General features: G+C 54.3%; 1 protein-coding gene across 1 annotated transcript in view; it reads right to left on the bottom strand.

The window, feature by feature from the left end:
• Window positions 1-18739, bottom strand: part of CNTN2 (contactin 2) — a 34612-nt gene extending 15873 nt beyond the window's left edge. The window contains exons 1-9 of the mRNA XM_023187001.2: window positions 18561-18739; window positions 8776-8930; window positions 3938-4082; window positions 3647-3822; window positions 3340-3435; window positions 2712-2921; window positions 2323-2422; window positions 617-792; window positions 37-173 (exon numbers count right to left, since the gene is read on the bottom strand). Of these exons, the coding sequence (XP_023042769.1) occupies window positions 37-173; window positions 617-792; window positions 2323-2422; window positions 2712-2921; window positions 3340-3435; window positions 3647-3822; window positions 3938-4082; window positions 8776-8845 (1110 nt within the window). The 5' untranslated portion in view covers window positions 8846-8930; window positions 18561-18739. The remainder of the gene's footprint in view (window positions 1-36; window positions 174-616; window positions 793-2322; window positions 2423-2711; window positions 2922-3339; window positions 3436-3646; window positions 3823-3937; window positions 4083-8775; window positions 8931-18560) is intronic.
• Between the last annotated feature and the right edge of the window lie 3941 nt (window positions 18740-22680).

Raw genomic sequence — 22680 nt, 5'->3', positions numbered from 1 at the left:
GACAGTTATGTGTGGGAGGAATCCCATGTCTCCTACCTGGGAGGCCAGAGGCTCCCCGTTCCGCAGCCAGCGCACCGTAGGCCGGGGCTTGCCGGCGGCTGCACAGCCCCAACGCAGGTTGGAGCCAATGTCAGCCTCTGTGTCCGAGATCACTTTTAGCCACTCCGGCTGAGCTGTGGGAGCCCGGAAAAGAAAACCTGGCATGAGCTAGGAGGAGCTTCTAGCTCATTAAAAGGAACAGAAAATCAGGGTAGCAGTACCTGTGCCAGACAGCAGAGGGTGCCATCAGCATTCCGGGACGGAGAGGACAAAGAGGAGGGGCAGGAAGAAGGAGGCACAAGAAAGCTGGCACTCTGTGGTTGTGCCAGTGGCTGCTTTCGCAACTTAAATCATTCTGGAGCCACCTGTGTGCTTTCTGCACCCCTGACTGAAGCTCTGAGCTGACCACAGCACTAGCTTCTTCTGGTCCCAGACTCAGTGCAGTCCTAGGGCAAGCAGGCTCATGCAGGGGGCCTCCCGGTCTCCTCCCTGACTTTTGGGTCTGTTTCCTTGGGGACAAGGGTGAAGGCAGGAAGGGGGGTCGGGAGGGGCGGAGGAGGTGACCCTGGCTCTGTACCCTGCACGATGATACGGCCCTGCACGGTGTCTCGGCCCTTGGAGTTCTCCGCCTCACACTCGTAGGTGCCCTCATCCTCAAAGCTGACGCTGGGGATCTGCAGGGTGGGCTCAGCTGTGGTCCACTGTGGGGACAGGGAGCCGTCCACTTTGCGCCACTTGATCCGGGGTACAGGGCTGGCAGGAGAGACAAAGCCAGAGGGTGTGGGCTAAGCTGGGCCTACCCCTCCAGTGCCCACAGCTCCTCATACCCAGACTCTCATACCCAGCCCTCCTGAGACGCTGGGCCTGGGAGGAACAGAGGGAGAGAGGGTGCCTTCTGGCTGGTCCTCACTCTCTTCTCCCAGGTAGGCTCGGAGCACACGCAGGGAAGGGGCAAGAGGCAGGGCTCCTCTACCCATCCCTCCTGCAACAACCCTCGAGCCAGTGAAGCTGGGCTTCTGCGGGGTCTGCACTCTGAAGCGGGGTCTGCCCTCCGCCACAGTGGCCTGTGAACTGGGTCTTTATGGGTTCTCTTTTCCGTTGCCTCTACGGGGCAGGCCTTGCCCCCCTACTTTTCAAAGGGACTTTAGCTATTAGTAATCTGTGCACTAAAACGGACTGAGGTATCAATTTTAATGGTTAATACATTCCTCTTCCACATGCTTTTCTTCTTTTTCTTTTTTTTTTTTTTTTCAGATGGAGTCTCGCTCTCTCGCCCAGGCTGGAGTGCAGTGGCACTATCTCGGCTCACTGCAAGCTCCGCCTCCCGGGTTCACGCCATTCTCCTGCCTCAGCCTCCAGAGTAGCTGGAACTACAGGCGTCCCCCATCACGCCCAGCTAGTTTTTTTGTATTTTTAGTAAAGACGGGATTTCACCGTGTTAGCCAGGATGGTCTCGATCTCCTGACCTTGTGATCTGCCCTCCTTGGCTTCCCAAAGTGCTGGGATTACAGATGTGAACCACTGTACCTGGCCCCCCTTCCACATGCTTTTCATGTGGATTTTCTGGAAGCCCAAAACTTCCCACAAGGCAAAGATTATCCCAAGTAACCACAGGAGATAGTTGAAGGAGGAGGGAGCCAAAGTACAAATCACATTCTTTCGTTCATTCTACAAACATTTATTGAGCACCTGCTGGTTGCTTAGCCCTGTTCCAGTGAATCTTTCTTCTAAGAGTGCAAGAAAGAGAACGCTTTCTGTTGTGATTCTCAAATAGATCACTGTTAACGTTCACGGAACACTTTCCTAAATTCCAGGCACTGTTCTCAGCACCTCACATATATGAACTGATTTAATCCTCATGACAACCCTATGAGGTGGGTACTATTATCACCACCATAAAGAAACTGAGGCACAGAGAGGTTAGGCAGCTTACCCAAGGTCTGTGGGTAGCAGAGCTGGGGTCTGAACGAGGCAGACAGGTTTGGAGTCTGTACACTGTGCTGCCTGCCTCCAGCCTTGGGTGTTACTCAAGCTGTCTGAGCCTGCCATACGCTGCTGGAGGACCAAGTGATTCTGGCCGTGGAAGGCCCCTGGCACATGCGGTGCCTCACCCGGAGAGTTAGTGTCCAGTGAGTGGTGGTCAATACCCACTATGTGCCCAGTACTTTGCTAGACCCTGTGAGGGACACTAAGATGACAGCCCTGACTCTGCCTGCCCTCACCCTGGGGTCACCTGTGCCCCCAAGAGACTGTGCCCTGGTACCCTTCCCTTTTCACACTCACTTCCCAAAGGCGAAGCACTCCAGGGTGACCTGCTGCCCCACCAGTGCATAGGTCTCTGCTGGGAACCGGGCCTTGATGCTGGGTGCAAAGAGCCGGGTATCTGGGGAGAGAGAATTTGACAAATCAGATGCAGATGACTCCAGGTCAGGTGCTACCGTGCTTGGGATCTCAGCACCTTTCAGAGCCAACTATGTCTTGGCAGCTGTGTGGAATCTCCCTGAGGCCTAGGGCAAGGGCCTGAGGATTTGAAGCAGGAGGATCTGGGGGTCCAGGGCCTAGAATCAGTGCCCTGCAAGCCAATCTTCCAATCTCCAAAGGAAAAACCCTTTTCCCAATGCCCGCTGACCCTTCCAGTTCCCTCCCTCCCGCCACACCTGGCCGAGCCTGACCTTCAGCAGCCAAGTTGAGCTGAGCAAATTTGCTGAAGACGCTCTTGGTGGAGAAGTCCATATGGCTGGTGGCCAAACAGGAGTAGTTGCCCAGGTCTGAGGCATTGGTTCGGGCAATGTACAGATTCCCTGTGGTCTGGGATACGAAGTGACGCCCGTCCGTCGGGATGAAGTTGGGGAACTCATTGAGGAGCCAGCGGTAGGACAAGCCTAGGATGTGAGGAGTTTGAGGAAACCAGGGGGTGCTGGGCTAACAGGACCACTCTGGGTGGGACCCCAGCATGCTGGTGGGGTTCTGCAAGCCCTGTCCTGACAGCCACCATGCTCTGAACTGGGGCTAAGGGGAGACGTAGAGGGAAGAAGTGACTATTCCTGCCCTTAGAGAGCACTAAGTCTGTCAGGGATCGCAGCCCTCAGGGACCACCCAGTTTGAAGGTGGAAGCAGGGCACAGAGACGGAAAATGACAGACCCATAAAGAAAACACAGATCATTTAAAATTAGGGTCCCAGGGATGGGTGCTTCTAAGGGTCATTTGCAGGGATCACCTTTTATTCCATCCTTCTTCTGCCAAATTTCTGGTAGCCCTTCCTGTGCCCTCTCTCACTGTGGCCCAAGGTCTGGACTCACCTGGGTAGTGGGCAGGTGGGTTACAGGGCAACATCACCCCCCAGCCTTCATGAGTTTTCACTGGGTCTCGCTCCTCCTTGGAGAATTCCTGCAGAACTGGAGGCAGAGACCAGGGGCTCAGGCACTGTCCTCCTGGCCTGCGAGCCCCTCCCTGACTCATCCTTCACAGAGAAGCAGCAGTTCACTAAGGCATGTCATGTGAGGTCAGGAAAGCCTGGCTTGAGGGTGTCACTTGTCCGTTCTGGGTACTTTCTCCTAGCCCCCTCTCCCCCTCCCGCACAGTGTCTTGGTCCCCCGCGGGTCTCACAGCCGAAGCGGAGGATGGCCTCCCTGCTGACAACGGTGCCCACTGGGTTGGAGGCCAGGCACTGGTAGACCCCGGCATCCTGTGCCTTGGTGGGGTTCATGATGACCAGGTTGCCCCCCACCAGTTGGTGACGGGAACCTGGCTCCAGCTTCATCTCGGTGCCATTCATCTTCCACCTGCAGCAGGGGACGGAGGAAGGGGACCTCTGAGTCCTGCCTGGTGGCAGGGCTGATGAGAGGGAAGGTTCAATGGCTGCCCAGGGCCTCCCAGCACCCGCTGCAGAGGCCTTACCGATAGGTGGCTGGAGGGCTGGCCCGGGCGCGGCATGCCAGCAACACCTGCTCCTCCGTGGACTCCTCTGGGAATAGCACACTGAGGGGTTGGTCTTCAAAGACAGGCCCAAAGGTGGTTGGAGATCCCACGGCTGAAGTGCAAACTGCAGGTGATGACACCACCAGAGGCCTCAGAGCCTGGGCCTGGCCGGAGCCTGGCCTCTTGGGCTGTGCTGTCCAGTAAAACTTTCTCTGATGATGGGAATGTTCCATTTTCTGCACTGTTCAATGTGGTAACCACTAGCCACGTGGGGCTATTGAGCAAGTGACATGTGGCTGTTGCGACTGAGGGACGACATTTTACATTTTATTCAATTCATTTAAATTTGAATTTAAATAGGCTCGGCAGGCCCCATCTGGCCATATCAGTTCAGTCAATCACCCATCTTACACTCAGGTATTGAGCACCCGCTCTATACCCAGCACTGGGCTAGAGACTGGCTTGTAAAAATGATTAAGACACAGTCCCTCTTCTTCAAGGGGCTTGCGGTCCAAGGAGGGAAACAGGAAATTGGCAGTGCAAGGTGGCAAATGCCATACAGTTCAAGGTGCTGGGGCCTCAGAATGGAAGCTGTTCTACCTCTCAGGGGGCTTTCAAGGGAGCCTTGCAGAAGAACTGATCTGTGGGGTGTGAGGTGCATGAGACATTGCCAGCCACAAACATGCAGACAGGATGTATGTCCCTGGAGCCTAATGCCCTTACTGGGGTAGTGTGGACCACGAGGCCTGGGCCTGGGGACTAGACTGGCCCTCTACTAGCCGTGGGACCTTGGGAAAGTTGTGGAACCCTTCTGAGCCTCAATGTCTTCACCTGTGATATGAAAAGAATATGAATTCACCTCCCAGGGTCTGCGTGAGGATTCAGCCAGACAAACCCTTGGAAGGTGGCGGGCAAGCAGATGTCTGCTGGAGCCACATGTTGGGTGGGGACTTGGAAGAGAAGGTGGGTAGAGGGTGGGCAGTTTGCTTTGATGGGTGGAGGGTGGGCAGTCTGCTTTGAGGAGTGGAGGGTGGGTAGTTTGCTTTGATGGGTGGAGGGTGGGCAGTTTGCTTTGGTGGCAGTTTTATACAATTCCAGTATCACAATTCAAGAAATGTTCAGAAAGGGAGTGACTTGCCCATGGTCACCCAGCAAGTCTGTGGCACAGACAGATCAATTCCTCCTGAGCTTGGTGGACCAATGAGTACCACACAGGCAAATGGGGCAGACCCTTCTCTTCATGCATCATTGTCCTGCTGCAGGGCAGGGCAGGGGATGAAGAGCCACAGATTGGCCGGACATCGCACCTGCCTTTCGACAGGGCTGGGGTGGGCTCTCTACTGACTGGTGAGGCCAGTCTGTTTTGCCTCTGCCGTGTCAGGTGGGAGCCAGGCTATCCCTAATTGGCTTCTACCTCTTAACACAGCTGATTTCAGGCCTTCCTTGGTGGGTCATGGGGAAAGGGATCCCCATTAACCAATTAGCTCCTTTCCCGGCGCATCCAGCCATCAGTCCTCTTCCAGGGGTAGGGGGGGACCCCATGCTGCAGCTGAGGCCCAGTCCTGGCCCCCTGGGAGTGAGGGCAGCTGCTAAGCAGCTCTCAGAATGAAGTAGGAGGCAGTGCTCCCAGAAATGGCCCGGTGCAGGCATCCCTCGTGCCATTCTCCCTCACTGCCGCCCCAGGCCTCAGAGGCGGAGGCGGCGGGCGGTGACGGCATCATCTCGGCTGGAGAGCCCAGCTTAATCCCAAGTTAATGATGGTGGTGTAGGGTATGAGCCCTGCCCCAGCTGGCACTGCTGGGAGGGGGGGCAAAGGAGGGGCTAGGAGGCAGCCGGGCTGCTGAGAACCACCTCATACAATAGCAGCTTCCAGGAACTCTGGGTGATGGCGTGGCTGAGTGGGCTTGGGGCACATTGATACATTCAGACTCTTTCTTCCTGAGAAACCTTTCTCCTCTGCTCTCAGCCGTCCACTCACCCAAATATTCACATACACGCCCATCTGCATCTCTCACCTCCACACATTTTCTTATATGCACACTCATATCATACATAAATTCGTACATATGCATCTCCCTAAGCTGCTCAAATGGCCAGATACACACATTTACACACACATCCATTTTCCCCCAACACACAGCTATAGATGGCCATGGAGACTTTTATATATAATCTATGCATTCATAATAATAAAAATAGGTGCTACTGATGGAGTGCTTACTATTTATCCCATACCATGCTCCATATTTCCTTCTCATAACCTCTTTACAAGATAGGTATTGCCATTTTCTTATATTCCTGATGTGGAAGCTGAGAGTTAGAAAGCTTTAATAACTTGCTCCAGATCCCACAGCTTGAAGGAGCAGATCTAGGGGTTTGGACCTTGGCCAGGCTGACCCCACCACCAGCATTCTTAACCCCAGTGTCCCTGACTCTTGACCTCTGTTTCCCATCAGAACCACCAGAGGCCCTGCTCCATCTCACAGATAAGGAGTCAGAATCTCTCGGAGTGAGGCTTGGGAGTCCAAGTCTTAGAAAATGCCCCCGGGCATTCTACAGGGAGGCTGGGGTATGAGAGCTGGTCGCACTGTGCTGTGAGACTTTCTGGACACATTCATTATCCCCAGCATAGCACCACCTCCATGCAGACACCTCACTCATACCTCTAGCCTCTCAGCCATCCATATCCACAGACACCCTCACACACCCACACTTACCTCTTCAGCTACATACACACCCACCCACACATGAGCCTTCCCGTGTGTGTGCTTACACATGCACACACAAAAACACACTCTCTGCCTGTAATCCCAGCACTTTGAGAGGTGGAGGCGGGAAGATCACCTGAGGTCAAGAGTTCGAGACCAGCCTGGCCAACATGGTGAAACCCCGTCTCTACTAAAAATACAAAAATTAGCCGGGTGTGGTGGCGGGTGTCTGTAATCCCAGCTACTCGGGAGGCTGAGGCAGGAAAACTACTTGAACCCAGGAGTCAGAGGTTGCAGTGAGCCGAGATCACACCACTGCACTCCAGCCTGGGTGACAGAGTGAGATTCCATCTCAAAAACAAAACCAAAACCCCAAACAACAACAACACACACTCTCCCAGGCAAGGCCAGCCCTTCCTTATTCTTGTTCCGCATCCTCTCTGATTCTTTTCTGATGCCCTGTCATGGTAACTTCCCCCAAACACAGGCATCAGAAACCTTGCAGAGGAAGGGAGTTAGAGAGATGAGAAGGTGGAGGGGGATCCTTGATACTCCTCCTTGCACTGGAGTGCCAGGAATCCACAGCTATATCCCGAGGACAGGGCAGCAAGAAAAGCCCAGAGCTGAGGCACCTTCCGAGGAGGCCAGCGATGGGATTTGCCACCCTGTCTCTCTCTGGAGCTCTGGGAGGTGGCAAAACAGATCCCAGCCCCTTGGCCATTGGCTTCGTGTGTCTCTGGGTCTGAGGACCTTGGAGGCTGTCCGTACCCCTTTCCTTAGATGGTGTGGATCCAGCACTGAGGTGTCCCTGAGGGAGGGGATGCTAGAAGCCCAGGTGCCTCCCCTCTGCTCCTTCTGGGGTTGGCATCTCCCACTCTGTGCAGTTGAGGCTCCCCATCCCTGTAGCTCTTCCCAGTCTGGTGGACCCTGGGACAGGTAGCGAGGCCTGGGGGGCTAGGTGGCTCCCCCGACACTCTGAGTCAGCCCTGTTTCCCGGCAGCCTCACTGACTGAGCTGCAGGACTGGGAAGCAGTGAGGACAGAATGAGAACATCTGCAAGTATGCCAGTGGAGTCCTTCCCTGGTGAGACAAAGGAACTGAAATGCACTGGCTGTAGCCTTCCAGGGGGTGTGGGGTGGGGAAGGTGGAGTCTGAGGTGCTTAGAACTCCAGGACCATGGAGACTCCCACGGGGATGTTTAAGGAGAAAAGAAGCATCTATTGATCTGGGCTGAGGGTCAGGGTAGAGGCCAAGCAGTGGGTCCAGCAGACCCCTTAGAGCAGGAGGCGGCTGGGGACCTCCCTCTTGCCCTAGGACAGACCAGCTGCCTGGCTCCTCTGGCCTGACATGCTCTCCAGAGTCCAGCTGGCCTGTGGCTCTCAGCCCGCCCTCTTCACCCTCTCCTTCCCCTCCTGCCAGTGTCCCTCTGCCTCTCCTCCAAGCTGGGAGCTCCCCTGGGAGGAGAACCTGAGCTCCCTCCTCTGCCACATCTCTTCCCAGATCCTGTTCTATGCTTGATCCATTTGCTGGGATGCAGCATTACCTTAATAAACCCTTCCAGCGTTTACTGGGGTTGACTGCTGTCTGCTCATGTCAGGGACTACAGAGCCCTGTCTGGGAGAACGTCCTGCAATGATGGAAATGTTCTATGCTCTGTGCTATCCAATATGGCTACTGAACATTCGAATGTGGCTAGTGCACCTGAGGAAATTATTTTTAAAATGGAATTGAATCTGAGTTGTAGTAGTCCCATGTGGCTATTACCTTCCGTAGTGGACAGTGCAGCCTTTGAGACTGCAACTCCGGGTGATATTGTGGAGATCTGGGCATGCCATTGTCTTGCTGTGTGACCCAGGGCAAGCCACTCACCCTCTCTGGGTCATTCTTCCTTCATCTGTAACACGGCAAAGACATATTCCCTTTCCTCCTAAACTCAAAGGAAAGGTAAGATCTACAAATGGGAAATTTCAGCAAGGAAATGGCCTCAGAAATCTAGCTGCTCCTACAATGCAGAGTCAATGATTTCTGTAATTGTCACCCAAATCATAGCAAGGATATAATGCTATAATCATGCCTGCTAGGCTTCAAAGCCCCGATGAGCCCTCTTACCTGAAGAGGAGACAAGGGCCACAGCAGCTACCAGCAGCAGGTGTGGCTTCCTCCTGGTGGCTGTCCCCATGGTGGATGTCCGGGCAGAGGTGGGGATTGGAGGAGAAGAGCCTCAGCTCAGCTTGTGGACAGCCCAGCTGGAGGCTGAGAAGGACCTGGGGAGGCAGGCAGACAGGAGGGCTCTGAGCCGAGGAGCGCCCCTCCCAGCTCCAGGCACATCTGGGTCTCTAAAGCTTTTACCTCGGCCTGGGGAGCTGCCGGAATTGCCCAAGCACTAATTCTCCCCAGGGCCCCAGAGGAAGGGGCTTGGCTATTACCGAGAAGCTCTTCCTGGGGCTGAGTGCCTCCTACTGGTCCCTTGGGAGTCTGGCTCAGCCCTGTACCCCCACACGCCCCCACTCCAGCCAGCGGGGTGCCGCTTAAGAAGTGAAAGCAGAGATTAATTGGGAGGTAAGAACCCACCTGCCCTCTCGCCCATCAGCTCTTAAGGCGAGATTGGAAGAGAACAGGACCGTTGCCTGGGCTGGAAGTCAGTAACGTTTTCCTCTGGCAGGCGGGCTTGGGGCCGACTTTCCCCCTGCCCCTTCCCCTCAGCTGTCTGGGTGGGGGGCTAATAAACCCCTTTGGGAGCTGCCTTAAGTCTCCCAGTCTTGTTTTCCTAGCAGGGAGGAGGGGTCTCACTGATCTGTCCACACCCTCTTACCAGCGGAGTCATGACCTTGGCCCCATTAGCAATGCCCCCAACCAGATGGGTGAAGGGGCCCAGCAGGCTTTCTGGGTCGAAAGAGTTAACGCAGCTCCCAGAGGAGCCTCCCTCTTGCACAGAGATGACCTGAGGCTGGGTTCAATCTTTGAGCTCTGGAGAAGAACCTGTTCCCTGTAGCTGCTGAGAGCAAGTCAGACACCTGTCCCATCAGTCTGAGAGATGGGGCCTCCTCTTGGGAGGTGAGGGCAGGGGCAGAGCCAGCCTCCCCGTTCACTCCCAGTCCCTGGGAGGACTTTCCTAGTTCGGAGGGGAGTGTGGAATGTCAGGAGCCTGCTTTCCAGTTATTGGTTATCAGAGTGAACCTGGATCACTGAGCTCAGAGCCTCCACAGGGACCAGCGAGCCCGGCTGCAGATTCTGCTGCTCTGCTCTACCTGCCCTCTTTGCAGAAACCTAAGAGCAGCGGGAGGGGGTCAGGGCTTGGGGAGAGAGCCTGGCTGGGGGCCCTTTTGCAAACTGCCAAAAAGACCCATCCCATCTCTGGATCTCAGTGTTCCGCCTCTGGTGATGCTCCCAGAATGCAGAGTGGCCAAGGGCCTGGGAATGCTGTCCCCTGGATGGGGACTCGGGTGGAGAAGGAAGGCTGCAGAGGACCTAAGATTGCTCCTTGGGCCTGTGCAGGGGCTGAAGGCCGGTGCAAGCTCAGGGTCTGCCCTGTCTCACATCACACTCTAGTCCCTCAGGAAGAGAGCTCTCGAACCCCTTTAACCCTCCACATCTGATCACCCCACAACTTTTTCCTGCCTCTTTCACAGCCACAGCTGGCACCCAAAGGAGCCTGGGGGAAGAGAAGGGAGAGGTGGCCCCAGGGCCTGTCAGGAAGGATATGGGCAAGGAAGCCAAGAAGCTGGGTGTTTTGCAGGGGGCAGGGCGTTGGAGCAGATGGCACTCTCTCCTCCACCCCGACTGCGGCCTCATATCCACTTCCCATTGACAGGCAGGGTGCCCAGGTGCCAGTTCTCCCTGAATACCTGTTCCTCCCTGTCCTTGCCACTCTCAGTTCCAGACTTGAACTCAAGACATTCTGCACTTGCAACCCCTCTGACATTCCCCCAGCCCATCTATCTCCATTCTCCTGTAATGCCCTTCCTAGGCAAGGCAGTCTCTCCTGCAAGGCCCTGTCCATGTCTCACCCCTGCCGGGAAGTGCCTAAGATGCCCCTGTCTGCACAAAGAATTCAGTTCACTCTGTTCTTGACTACACCTCTGGTACCCTGCCTGTGGAACTGTGTCCGTCTCCATTAGAAGGTTCCGAGCTGCCCAGGGGAGTGATTGTGTTGTGTTCATTTTGGTATTACCTATGCCTAGCAAAGTACCTGGCACATCATAGTTGTTACTTGTATGTTGCATTTAACTGGTCAAGAACAACTGTGATTATATGCCTCCAGGAGCCAGTGAACACATGCGTGGGCACACGTGATGGGGCTCATGCAGATGCTCCTTGACTTACGATGGGGTTACATACCGATAAACTCACCAAAAGTTGAAAATATTGTAAGTTGAAAATTCGTTTAATACACCTAATCTACTGAACATCATAGCTTAGCCTAACCCACCTTAAATGTACTCAGAAGGCCGGGCACTGTGGCTCACGCCTGTAATCCCAGCACTTTGCAAGGCCGAGACGGGTGGATCACCTGAGGTCAGGAGTTCGAGATCAGCCTGGCCAACATGGTGAAACCCCATCTCTACTAAAAATACAAAAATTAGCTGGGCATGGTGGCAGGTCCCTGTAATCCCAGCTACTCGGGAGGCTGAGGCATGAGAATCGCTCGAACTCGGGAGGCGGAGGTTGCAGTGAGCCATTGCACTGCAGCCTGGGCAACAAGAGCAAAACTCCATCTCAAAAAAAAAAAATAAAATAAAATGTACTCAGAACACTTACATTCCCCTGCAGTTGGGCAAAGTCACCAAATACAAAGCCTATTTTACAATAGCGTGTTAGGTATCTCATGTTATGTATTGAATACTGTACTCAAAGTGAAAAACAGAATAGTTGTTGGATACTCGAAGTATGGTTTCCATTGAATGTGTATTGCTTTTGCACCATCGTAAATTTGAATAATTGTAAGTCAAGTCACTATAAGTCAGGGACAGTCTGTATGTACTTGACAGAGCTGACAGGTCTTCTGTGCTTTCTGGGGGCAACCCCAAGGCAAACTCTCCCTTTCTCTTTCTCTCTCTCTCTCATACACACACACACTCAGAGCTCTAGGGTCAGCAGGGTATCTGGTCAGGGGAAATCACAGACATATGTCCCTGGATGCTATACAAATGCAGGGAGTCATCCTCAGAATAGAGAGGTGTTGGGACCTTCCAGAATTTGAATCTGATGAACAGGAGTTGTTAATATTGACTTCACCTCTGAACAGCTTCGTGAGCTTGGACAGGTTAATGCCCCTTGTGAAGACTCAGTTTTCTCATCTGCAAAGTGGAGATCATAACATGCACTTTACAGAGTTCTTTGGAGGGTTCCATGAGGTGCTAGAGTGCCTTGCAGTGGTTTTCAAACTGCTGTGAAGTCTTGGGGCTGTTTGTACCTGTCTCAGGGCCACCATGGGAGACTAGGGAGAGAGCATGGGGCTCGAGACTCTTTCTCCACTCCAGCCAGAGCAGCTCCACTTGTATCTGCTTTATATACAGGACTTTCCTATGAAGTTCCCTTTAAACAAAGGACTTCATGGCTCCAAAAAGTTGGAAAATCACCCCGTTGGCACTGGTGTGCTGAGTCCTGATGCCTGGCACAGAGAAGGTGCTCAATCATCGTTTGCTCCCTGCTCTTTGCCAGCCTGCCAGGCCCAGGAGCTCACTGGGGGCAGGGTGCCGGCCTAGGGAGGAGCCTGGGCTCCAGGCACTTGTACTGAATGTGCCAGAGCAAGGCAGAGACAGACAACCAGGGGCTGGAGACTCCGGGATAGCCTCTGGGCAGATTCCTACCTGGAGTCCCCGGCTCCCACAGCAGTGCTGGTGAGAGCTGGGTGTGTGTGCATGTTTATGTCCCAGTGTGCATGGATATAATGCTTGTGGGTATCTGTCTGTTGTGTCTATATGTCCCTGTGTATATGTGTGATCTGAGTTTTGTGTCTGCATGTATGCATGTGTCTGTGTGTCTGTGTATGATGATGTCTGGTCTTTGTGTGTGTGTGTGTGTGTGTCTCAGGTGTGAGGACTCAGCCCCTTGCCTTGTTTCCCTGCAACCCACCAGGAGGTTTGCATCATAGATCCTTCGCCTCCACCTCCAGTAGTCAAGATTGTCTGTTATCTCTATTACCATAAGTAATTACCGTGGGTAATCACGAATAATCCAGCCCAAGGATCCTGGGTACCCTCCAGGGATCAAGACATACAGCCTTAGAGGAGACTGCGGGGGAGGGGCCGGGATCCAGGAGCACCAGGGCTTGCCCTCCAGGAGCACCGGAGACCCATCAGCCTGATCAGATGTATATTGAGCTCCATTGTGTGCCACAGCCTTGGGTGAAAACACACACACACACACACACCAGAGTCTGGACTAAAGGTTGGAGCTCCTTGCCTCCCTAAAGGTGAGCCAGTTGGCGTCCAGTCCTGCCCTGCATTCATTTCCATCACAGTATTTACTGACCATGTGCCAGGCATTGTGCTAAGCACAGGGAGACGGTAATAAAGTTACTGCCTCTACAGAGCTCCCTGACCACCTGAGTGCAGCCTAGGATGTGCTCATGAGTTCACCGATCAGTCATCTCCCCATACCATCTGCCCTATTGTACGTTCTAGAATGCCCAGGATGGAGGAGGCTTTTTTGTCAGGAGCAAGGCTGGAGTGGAGCTATGCCAGGCCCAGAGCTGGCCCTGCGAGCCCTAAGCCAGCCAAGTCTCGCCCAGGCCAGCTGCCCTAGTGCAGGAGTGCAGGCGCAGACTGGCACAGGCGAGCACAGGCTGTCACCAGCAGGGGCTGGTCCTGCGAGGCACCAGCACAGGGGGAGTGGACCGCTGGGGGGTTCAGGGCACCAGGGGGAGCTGGCCGAATTGTCGGGCCCAGGAAACAAAGGGCCTGGGGGACAGCTGGGGGACAGAAGGCTGTGAGTGGGGCTCCAACACACGACAGGGTTTCTGGGATAAGGCCCCCTGCACGGAGCCAGTCAGAAAATAAAAGGTACACCCTCCACCCCAGAGTGCTGCCTATTGGGACGCCCAGCTCCTGGTCCTGAATGTCTCTCCTCTTCTCCCCAGTAATGGAGATTGGAGAGCAATGAGAGATTTGGCAACTTCCGATGGATGGTGGTAGGAAAGAAGAGTTTGGAGCCCAGCTGTAGGCAGAGACTAAGTGATTTATTATCAGCCTACAAAGTACTTGAGGAGCCCTTCAGTTCCCCGCTTGACCTCTATCCTATAAAACAGCACACTGGTTAACAGGGCAGGCTATTGGGTCAACCTGCCTGGTGCTGTCTAGCTAGCATACCCCTAATACCCCTAATACAACTAACTAGTATAATCCTGGTTATCACAGTCATTACTTAACCAGTCCCAGCCTCACTCTCCCATCTGCAAGAGTGGGAATGAGAAGGGTAGGACCTGCTTCATGGGACTGCTGTGAGGTCAGCACCGTCACAGGCTCATAGTGAGTGCTCAGGAAAGATCAGATCTTAGAACTGAGAAATCTCACAGCCTTGTGTCCACAGCCACTGGGCCTGTCTGGCTTACTTCTATACAGTCACAACATCCAGGTGGCACTCATATGTATTTAGGAGACTGACAGACCCACAATCTCCTGGGCAGGTGCCTCCCGCCTCTTACACCCCACAGGTGCAATGGTCATAGGTAGGCACTAGCATACCACCCCAGACTAGGGCACAAGGACACAGCCCCCATGACAGAGTTATACCTGGTACAATGTGCTCAGGGGGTCACGCGGCCAGGACAGGTACTCCTTCTCAACTGCCCTCACCTCCTGCCCGGTGGGATCTAAGATCAGTACCCTTTCCTTTGCCTAAGACAAGAATTGCCCAGGAGGCAAGCACCATCATCCTCCAGGAAGGTCTGAACCACCCCCATGCCCCTCTGGTCAGTACAGGGCCCTGCGGTGGAGTGGGTGGGGGCTGCTAGGATCTCAGCGTCCCAGGCCAAGGCAGCAACTGGAAGGGGCAGGGTGAAGGATTGTGATTGAGGGGTCTCTGTGGTACCCTGAGCTGCAGACATCCTTAGGGGAGATATGGGGGCATAGGGACCTCCTCAGCCCCAGTGGGGACCAGGGGAGCTGTGCAGCTCTGTCCTTCCTTAGCCCCCTCTGTGTGCTGCTCAGCTCTGTCTGCAGGCTCTTTGTGACTGTAGCTGCTTCCCTGAGGCCCGGCCCTCATGCTTACGTGCCCTCTGGGGCGAGCTGTGGCTCCCAGGCTCATGGGTTTGTTTGAGCTTTCAGCATTGGGCAGGGGGGAGTCTGGCCCTTGATCTGAGCCTAGAGTCTTTGCCCCTGCAGGAGAGACCTACTCTAACAGAGAGACCCTTTAAAGTAGGGAGTGGACAGAAGAGGAGAGGCTTCCGTCCTCCTGGGAAGCTCAGGATCAGGAGCCAGCCACCCCCAGACCACAGGTGTTCCTACTTGCCTGCCCTGCTCTCTGTGTGGTGTGAAGCAGTGAATGAGCGCTGTAGAAGGATCCCTTTTTGAGATGCCAGGCATAAGAACAATGGTTTCAACTTGTTTCTGAAGAAGCAAATCAGGAAGAAAATTTCCTCCTGCATTAGCAGAGCAATTTCTGCATGTCCCCCCAACTCTGCTGCAAGGAGGCTCCCCCCAGTTCCTAGACAGCTTCCTCCAGGGTGGTTCAGCACTTAAGCCTGGTGGAGGTGGGGTCCAAACTGCTCCTCCTCTCAAGCTAGTTTCCTTTGGATTTGGGGTCCAGATTAGCTTCACCTCTTGGGCAGCACTGCAGGAAGGCTGCCCTCCAGCCAGGCACAGGGTGGGAGAACCCCTTGGTCCTTGAGGGTGGCAGGCACTGAAAAGATGTGGGCTTGGGCTGGAGGAAACCCAGCAGGTTTGACTAAATGGGTGTGTGTGAGAGGCTGGCGTTGACTTCCCCATCTAAGTAGGGAACTTAATGGCTCATTAGGTAAGAAGGGCGCTGAGATGTGTGTGGGCCTGAATGTGTCCTGGGATGGTAGGTGTTCAGGTTTCGGGTGAGAACATCACACACCTTGCTTTTGTTTGCATCCTCTTTGATAAACAAAGAAACATGGGCTAATCTCATAGCAAGGAATCATCAAACTGAAGAAAGCACTTATTCCAGGATGATTACCATCAGGACACAGAGCCCACAGAAACTCCCATAAATGTTCCAGGTTAGCAACAGCCTCTGGGGGGTTGGTCTAGATTGGGGTTGTGGTCCTGAGGGATGAAGGGGTGGCCAGAATGCACGAGGGAATGAAAAGTATGTCTGCCTTCTTATGGATTCCTGAGTCACATCCACCTTTTACCATTTGAAATAGGATTACTGGAAGTTGGAAGAAACTTATAGGGTCAACCAGCCCAACCTTTGCCTCTAGGCTCTTTAACCTTGGACCAGACCCCAGTTCTCCACACCATCCTTAGAGTCATCTGAAAGGAGACTGCCCCACCTCCTCATGGCTCACCCTTCTAGCCAGGAAGTATCTCCTGCAATCTAACATAAGTCCCTCTGGCTTCTCTGGCATATTCTTTGCTCTGGTTCTTCCTCCCCTGTGTATCAACCACCTCTTCTCCAACCCCCTGGTTCTGCCCTAGGAATCCCTCCAAAAATACAAATACCACCCACACTCAGGCTTAGAGATTGTCTTTGAAATACACTTTCTCACCAACGTTTGGCTCGAGGACGTTTCTGAAGAGGAGACTACGCATCCTCCAAGCCACCCCAAGTGCATTGCTTCCCTGGTGGCTTTAGAGGCAGAAAGGATGCCTTGGGGTCCCCTGTCTATGTACATGCTCCTAAGGAGTAAGTTTGGTCAGCCAGAGACGAGATGTGCAACCACCGCGTTGAGCACAATTCCTTGGAGGTCTATCCCACATGTGTCTCTGTTTGAACAACTGTTGACAGAGAAGGTGCTGGAATGGAGTTGCATAAGGAGTGAAATCTGGCAGGGGAAATGGTTGGCGGGGGGGAGGCCGAGGGCTGAAGCCGGTGGAGTACATGCAACCAGAGAAGGGAGTGCGAGGAAAGAAGGAGTAGGGGAAGGAAGGAGAGTAAGAGAGAGAGAGCCGGGAATGAGCGCAGGCTCCTGGAGTCTGGGGCACTCATCTCCATGAACAGTGTGCCTCTGCTTCCCTCACTGCTCATGGTGTCAGCACGGTGGTCCCTGCACCTGTGAGGCAGGTGGACCTTGGGTGACTTTGACATCATTGGCTCAGGGGCCCTTTCTTGTCTGTCTCACCTCCTGCCTCCCTCTTACTGGCTGAGGACTCCCACAGGCGATTAGGAAGAACTTTGACCTTGTGGCAAAAGCCCTGTCCGTGGTTCTGCAACTTGGCTAGAAAGGGGTTAACTGGTGGGCACCCTGGGGAGGGGCTTGGATGCTGCTGTCTTTAAGGGGAGAGCTCCCTTCTCCCAAGGCCAGGAGTGAGGGCACCTGTTGTGACCTCCAGGCCATCTCCCTGCCCCACCCCCAGGAGGTGCTGTCACAGCAGCCTCTCCCACAGGTGGGCCACCTTTTGCTGCACTCGATCTCCAGTGGCTCATTCGGCCCCCCTGAATGGGACCAGGAGGTAGAGAGACTTGGAGGCTAAGTGAGCTGAGGGGTCTTTGGCCAGAGAGTTGGAAGAGGAGGCTGAAACTGTTGCCCAGACGAGACCAGAACATCACCTGTGCACTGGGTTTCTAGAGCTGTTCCTCCTCCCACCTCCTTCTGAGCAGAGGGAAAAGATGCTGAAACCCACCTTTCTCCAGGGCTGGGGACATGGCATGCACAACCCCACTCCCTCCTGATCTCACTGGATCCCCCACCCCCAGGACACAGGCTCATCCCCCAGTGGTCTGGGGCTAGAGGGTGCCCGACTCCATCCCCAAGTAGCAGCAGGATTCTCCCCTTCCATAGGCACTGCCTCCTCCACGTCCCACTGCTTCCCAGACCTGAGAGACCCTCTTGGAGAAGGTGACAGGATTCAGCTCCGGACACTTACTGGCCGGGGCTGCCCCCACCTCTAGCCCATTACGTAAGCCCCACGGTGCTGGGCAGAAGGACTTCCCTCTCTTTCCAGAACCCCCCAGCTCTGCCCCTTCCCCTCCCCATACCACTCTGGCCCCAGCCCCTTTCCTTATGGAAAGCCAAACTTTGTGCAAATCCTTCCCTCCCACCAGTGAGGATAGAGGGGAGGGATTTGAGGAGAAGCTAAGGTTGGGAGGGGGAAGGGAAGGAAAGGAATTTCAGCCTGGTGGCCCCAGCCTCTCGCCTTTTGGGATGTGACTGGCCTCAGGACTCTCCTCCCTGAGTCCCAGTTCCTGGACAGGCCTTTGCCCAAACTTGTGCTCCACTCTCCCCTCTCTCTTGCACAGCCTCCCCCGCCGTCCAACTGAAGCAAGACTTTGTAAAGAGGTCACCCTGCGGAGGTAGACCCTGGGTAACCTCAAATCTGAGGACTCCCGCTCAATTCCATGCAGGGACTTCTGGGACAGGCCAGGGCCCAGGGCCTGGCCGTATGGACTGGTCCTGTCCTGGACCGGGTGCTCAGGGCCGGCACAGGAGAAACTGCCCTCTCCACAGGCAGCTGCCACTGCCCGCTGGCCAACTCGAATTCCTGGACATACTCCTGGGGTCCAGCTTTTCGGCCAAGCTCGGCCTGATAGAGCCCTGCGGGATGCCGCCCACGTAGACAGGGCGGAGGGGAGCCCCAGCACCCACCCTGAGGTAGACAGGGGCTGAGGGGAGAAGTCAGAATGGCCCCTACCTGCTAGCGTTCCTGTCCCTGTTCCCTCCCAAGTTACAAGGGGGATATTTACAGGAACTGAGCCGGGAGCCCTGGCCCATGACAACGCGCGGGGAAGCCCCTGGGTTGGAGGAGACAAAAGGGTTTGGCACCTACCTGGGGCGAGAGAAGGGTGTTGGCTGGGGCAGGTGGACACTGCCCGAGTCGGTGAGCCAGGGCCGGCCAGGCCGCCAGCCCCTGGGCCGCCCTCCCCTGGGCCCTGGCGGCCTCAGCCGCTTGCTGTCCGGGTGCGGCGGCGGCCGCGGCGGCGGTGGCGGGTGAGGGCGCGTGTGTGTGAGCGCGCCCGGAGCCACTGCAGCATCTCTGCATCAAGATGTGCTCCTCCCTCTCCCAAGCTCCGCTCACTGGCTGGCTCCGGTCCTCAGCCAACGCTCGGGGGCCCTGGAGATGGCTTCCTTCTGCCCCCCTCCCACCCCCCTTCCGTCCCCACCCTCCTGGCTTTACCTCATTTGCTGTCATTTAAGGACCAGGGAGCGAGCCCAGCGCGCGTCTTCCATAATGCATGGGCGGCTCATGGACAGGCCGCGGGGCGCTGTCTGGCCCGCCTGTCCTCCCGATCCTGCCCAGCCACACTTCTAGTGCCCAGGGCCGAAGGGGCAGGAGAGGGGAGGGGTGAGGAGGGAAAAGAAAGTGGCTCTTACTCCTCAAATCCTCGAGACCCATGGAGCCAAACCTCCTTGTTTCCCCAGAAATCCTCTATCAGAGGAACAGATCCAAACCAGAAACCCCAGCTTGCTGTGTGGGGCAAGTGGGAGGGAGGGGCTGTCTCTGTTTCCCGGTCCACCGCATGTTCCTCTTTATTGTTTCCCTTGTTCAAAAGTAGTTTGAGCTTTTTGTCAAAATATCTAAATGTTAGAGGACATTTAAAAATACATAGTGAAAGTCCCTTAACTGCTGGTCTTAATAAATTTAAGCACATGCCCCCAGGTTTATGATTTTCATGTATACAATTACATGGGTTATTAGGGTTATTTCACACAAAAGTGATGACATAAAACAGTAGGACTGGCAAAACACTTTTCACTGTATAACTGATCTTGGACACTTTTGTGCATCAGTAGGTTTGGATCCAATCCCATTTTTAAGCAATCAGCAGTGCGATGTCATGAAAAATTCCCTGGATTAGGGGTCTGGGTGTCTGAAGCATTTATTCTCTGGGCTCCGCAACCAACTGGCTGTGTGTGCTTGGCTGAGTGCCCTGCCCTCTCTGAGCCTCACTGGTACCTGAAGGGATTAAAAATGGACACAGTCCCGCCAGCTCTGAGATTCTACGTGCTCACCCTTGTCAGCGATGCATTTCTCCTGCCCTGCTCCTGTCATGTGGGGGAGTGCCCAGGAAGGCTGTGGTCCGAAGGCGGAGGGACCAGCCATCTGCAGCACCAGTCGGCCCTGTCAGGCTGTCACTGTTGTCTCACCCCCCTCTGATCTGCCTGCTGTCCAGCTTGCACAGGCAAGATCGGTGAGCAGTCCAGCTGCTGCAACAGCTGGCAGGGCCAGGCCAGCCTCCCAGTTTTAAATGGCTATACCTGTCAAGCCTGGATCATGGCTCCTTGTCTCCCGGAGTGGAGGAGGTCCTGGGGACCCGGGCCAGAATGAGAGGGTCTGGAAAAGGAGAAGGAGTCAAGGAGGTTCTGCTGCTCAGCCCCCAAGGCTGGAATGTCTGCCCAGGCCCCACATGCGCTCCCCTCCTTTCCTTCTGAGCCCCTCCAAAGGTCTTGCCCAACTTGAGAGACAGTCTTCTTTGTTCCTGATGGGGAGGACTTGAATTTTGCTAATGATGTTTCTTAAATAACATTGAATGCTGTTCTGTAGATAGACACATCAACCCCTTGCCAGGATATCTTTCCCTTCCTGCCCCTGCCCACACTGTCCTTGCCTGTCTGTATGTCTGAGGGCTGGTACATTGGCTCTGAGCTCCTGAGGTGAACCTTGCTCTTTGACACTACTCAAGTCTGCCTGGGCTCCAAAGAGAGGCTCTGCAAGTTCTCTCCCAGCAGAAACCGACAGGAACAGGTCCTTGCCAAGAAAAGGATGCTATGTCTGCTGCAGGGGGCTGACGGGCCAGGAAATTGGCTGGCCCAGGAACCAACTGTCTGAAAATGCTTGCAAGGATTGCTCTAGACGGAGACAGCTGTCTTTGTGACTCTATTTTAGGACAACTGCTGCCCTGGGGTAGGAGCTGGCTCTCTGGGGAGGGTCATTAGCACAGGTGACTTGGGTCTCAAAGACTCTCAGATCTCAATGCAACCAGCATGCTCCATGTGGACGCTGGCAGACACAATAAGTAAAAACAAGAATGTTTGCCAAGCCTAGACTTGGATGGGGAGACAGTTCCCAAAGTCTCATCTTCTCACTTGTCTGAAGCTCTCGGTGAAGTCTGGTATGAATGAGTCTGGGGGGATTAGGGGGATCTGCACCGCCAGGCCTTGAGATGCTCCTGTTCCTGAGGAGAGAGTGGGGTGGGCATTTGGGGGTGCAGGCTGAGTTTTGCTCATGGGGCCCATTACCTTGATAATAACAGAAATAATATCTGTTTTGAATGCCTCCCATATGCCAGGAGCTGTGCTAAATGCGTTATCTGAATTACTCACCCAAGAGGTCCATGTTCTTATCCTCATTTTTCAGATGCTGCTCAGTAAGAGTAAGGAACTTACTCAAAGGAAACAGTAAACAAGTGGAAGCCTGGGCAATGTGGCGAAACCCTATCTCAACAAAAAACACACAAAAAGTAGCCAGTGTGGTGGCGCACACCTGTAGTCCCAGCTACCTAGGAGGCTGAGGTAGGAAGATGACTTGAGCCTGGGAGGGTGAGCCTGCAGTGAACTGTGATCGTGCCGCTGCACTCCAGCCTAGATGACAAAGTGAGGCCTGGGATCGGCCTCCAGCATCCTGGCTTAGCCACCGTGCTGTGGACTCTAGCTACTTACTGTCTGTTCTTTTGAGATGGGCAAAATAGGGGGCAGAACAGTTTCTTCTTTGATGACAGCCAGAGCCCAAAATCTTCAGTGCAGCTGACCATAAGGGCCGCCTCTCCTTTCTGTGGCCAATCAGTATGACTCCATGTCATACTGGGACCCCGTATCTCAAAGTTGAGTCCCCACAGACTTTTAAGGAGGGAAAGAAAGGGCCAGTTCAAGATAATCAGGTGGCTAATCAAATGGCTTATAAATTTGTCTGCAAACATGTGGTGTTCCCTTGGTGGTGGTGGGTGGGGGTCAGAAGGCATTTTGAGGGCCACCCAACCCTGCCCTCACCATCTGCTTCTTCCTACTGCAGCCGCACAAGATTGATAGTAATGGAGTCCAGTGGGTCTCTAACCGATCAAGAAGGGACCTCTAGGCCCCGTCCCTGGGGACAAGTGGGAAGGAGATGAGACCCTGCCATGGCCCCAGGATGCTGCAGCTTTGCTGTCTCTTTCCTCACCGGTCCCCGCCTCACCTCTCCTCTCCTGGCCTCTTCAGCCACCAGCATCTTTGCCCAGACCCTTTACCCGGGAGGCCATGTATTTATGGAGCAGCTCCTCTGCCTGGAATGTAGGGATCCAAGAGCCAGGGGATGCAGTCTTCAAAGTGCCAGTGACCTTTTTGGAAGCAGTGTAACAGTGGTAACAGGACCGTCCATCCACAGCTCTTGGGAAGACTGATATGGCCGTGAGGCAAAGCTCTGCAGACAGACGCGTTTGACACCCAATCCTGCTACCGAGGAGCTGTGCGGCCATGGGCGAGCCACATACCTCTTCACCCAGAATGTGGATGAAGACACATACCTCACTGAGTTGATGCGAGTGTTGAATTACACGTGAAGTATCCAGCACAGCAGGTGCTCGGAAAACGCCAGGATTTCCCTTTTGGGATTTAGCCTCCCCCTTCTGTAAAACAAGGATATGAGGCAGAGCAGGAAGGGCTGCAAGTAGTTGGGGTGGCTCTGGATTTGTAGTCAAGAGAACTGGACTCTGTCTCAGCTCTGTCACTCCTACCTGGATGACACTGGGCAGGTAACAGAATGACACTTAATTGCCCAGAGAATCCATTTCTTCATCAGTAAAATAGGAATGACCTTACTCCTATCTAGGACGGTAGTGAGGATATGTGAATTAAACATAATGGCTTTTAAAAGCACTTTGAATTACAAGGTGCCATATTAAATACTGATGGTCATTCCCTCAGCTATGCATTTCAGAAAGTAGGGATTATCTCATCAGTCCGTATTCTCCCAA

Source organism: Piliocolobus tephrosceles, chromosome 1, assembly GCF_002776525.5.
Source record: "Piliocolobus tephrosceles isolate RC106 chromosome 1, ASM277652v3, whole genome shotgun sequence".
Classification (NCBI taxonomy): domain Eukaryota; kingdom Metazoa; phylum Chordata; class Mammalia; order Primates; family Cercopithecidae; genus Piliocolobus; species Piliocolobus tephrosceles.
The sequence above is the reverse complement of the archived record's forward strand: the minus strand, read 5'-3'. Positions and strand labels throughout refer to the sequence as shown.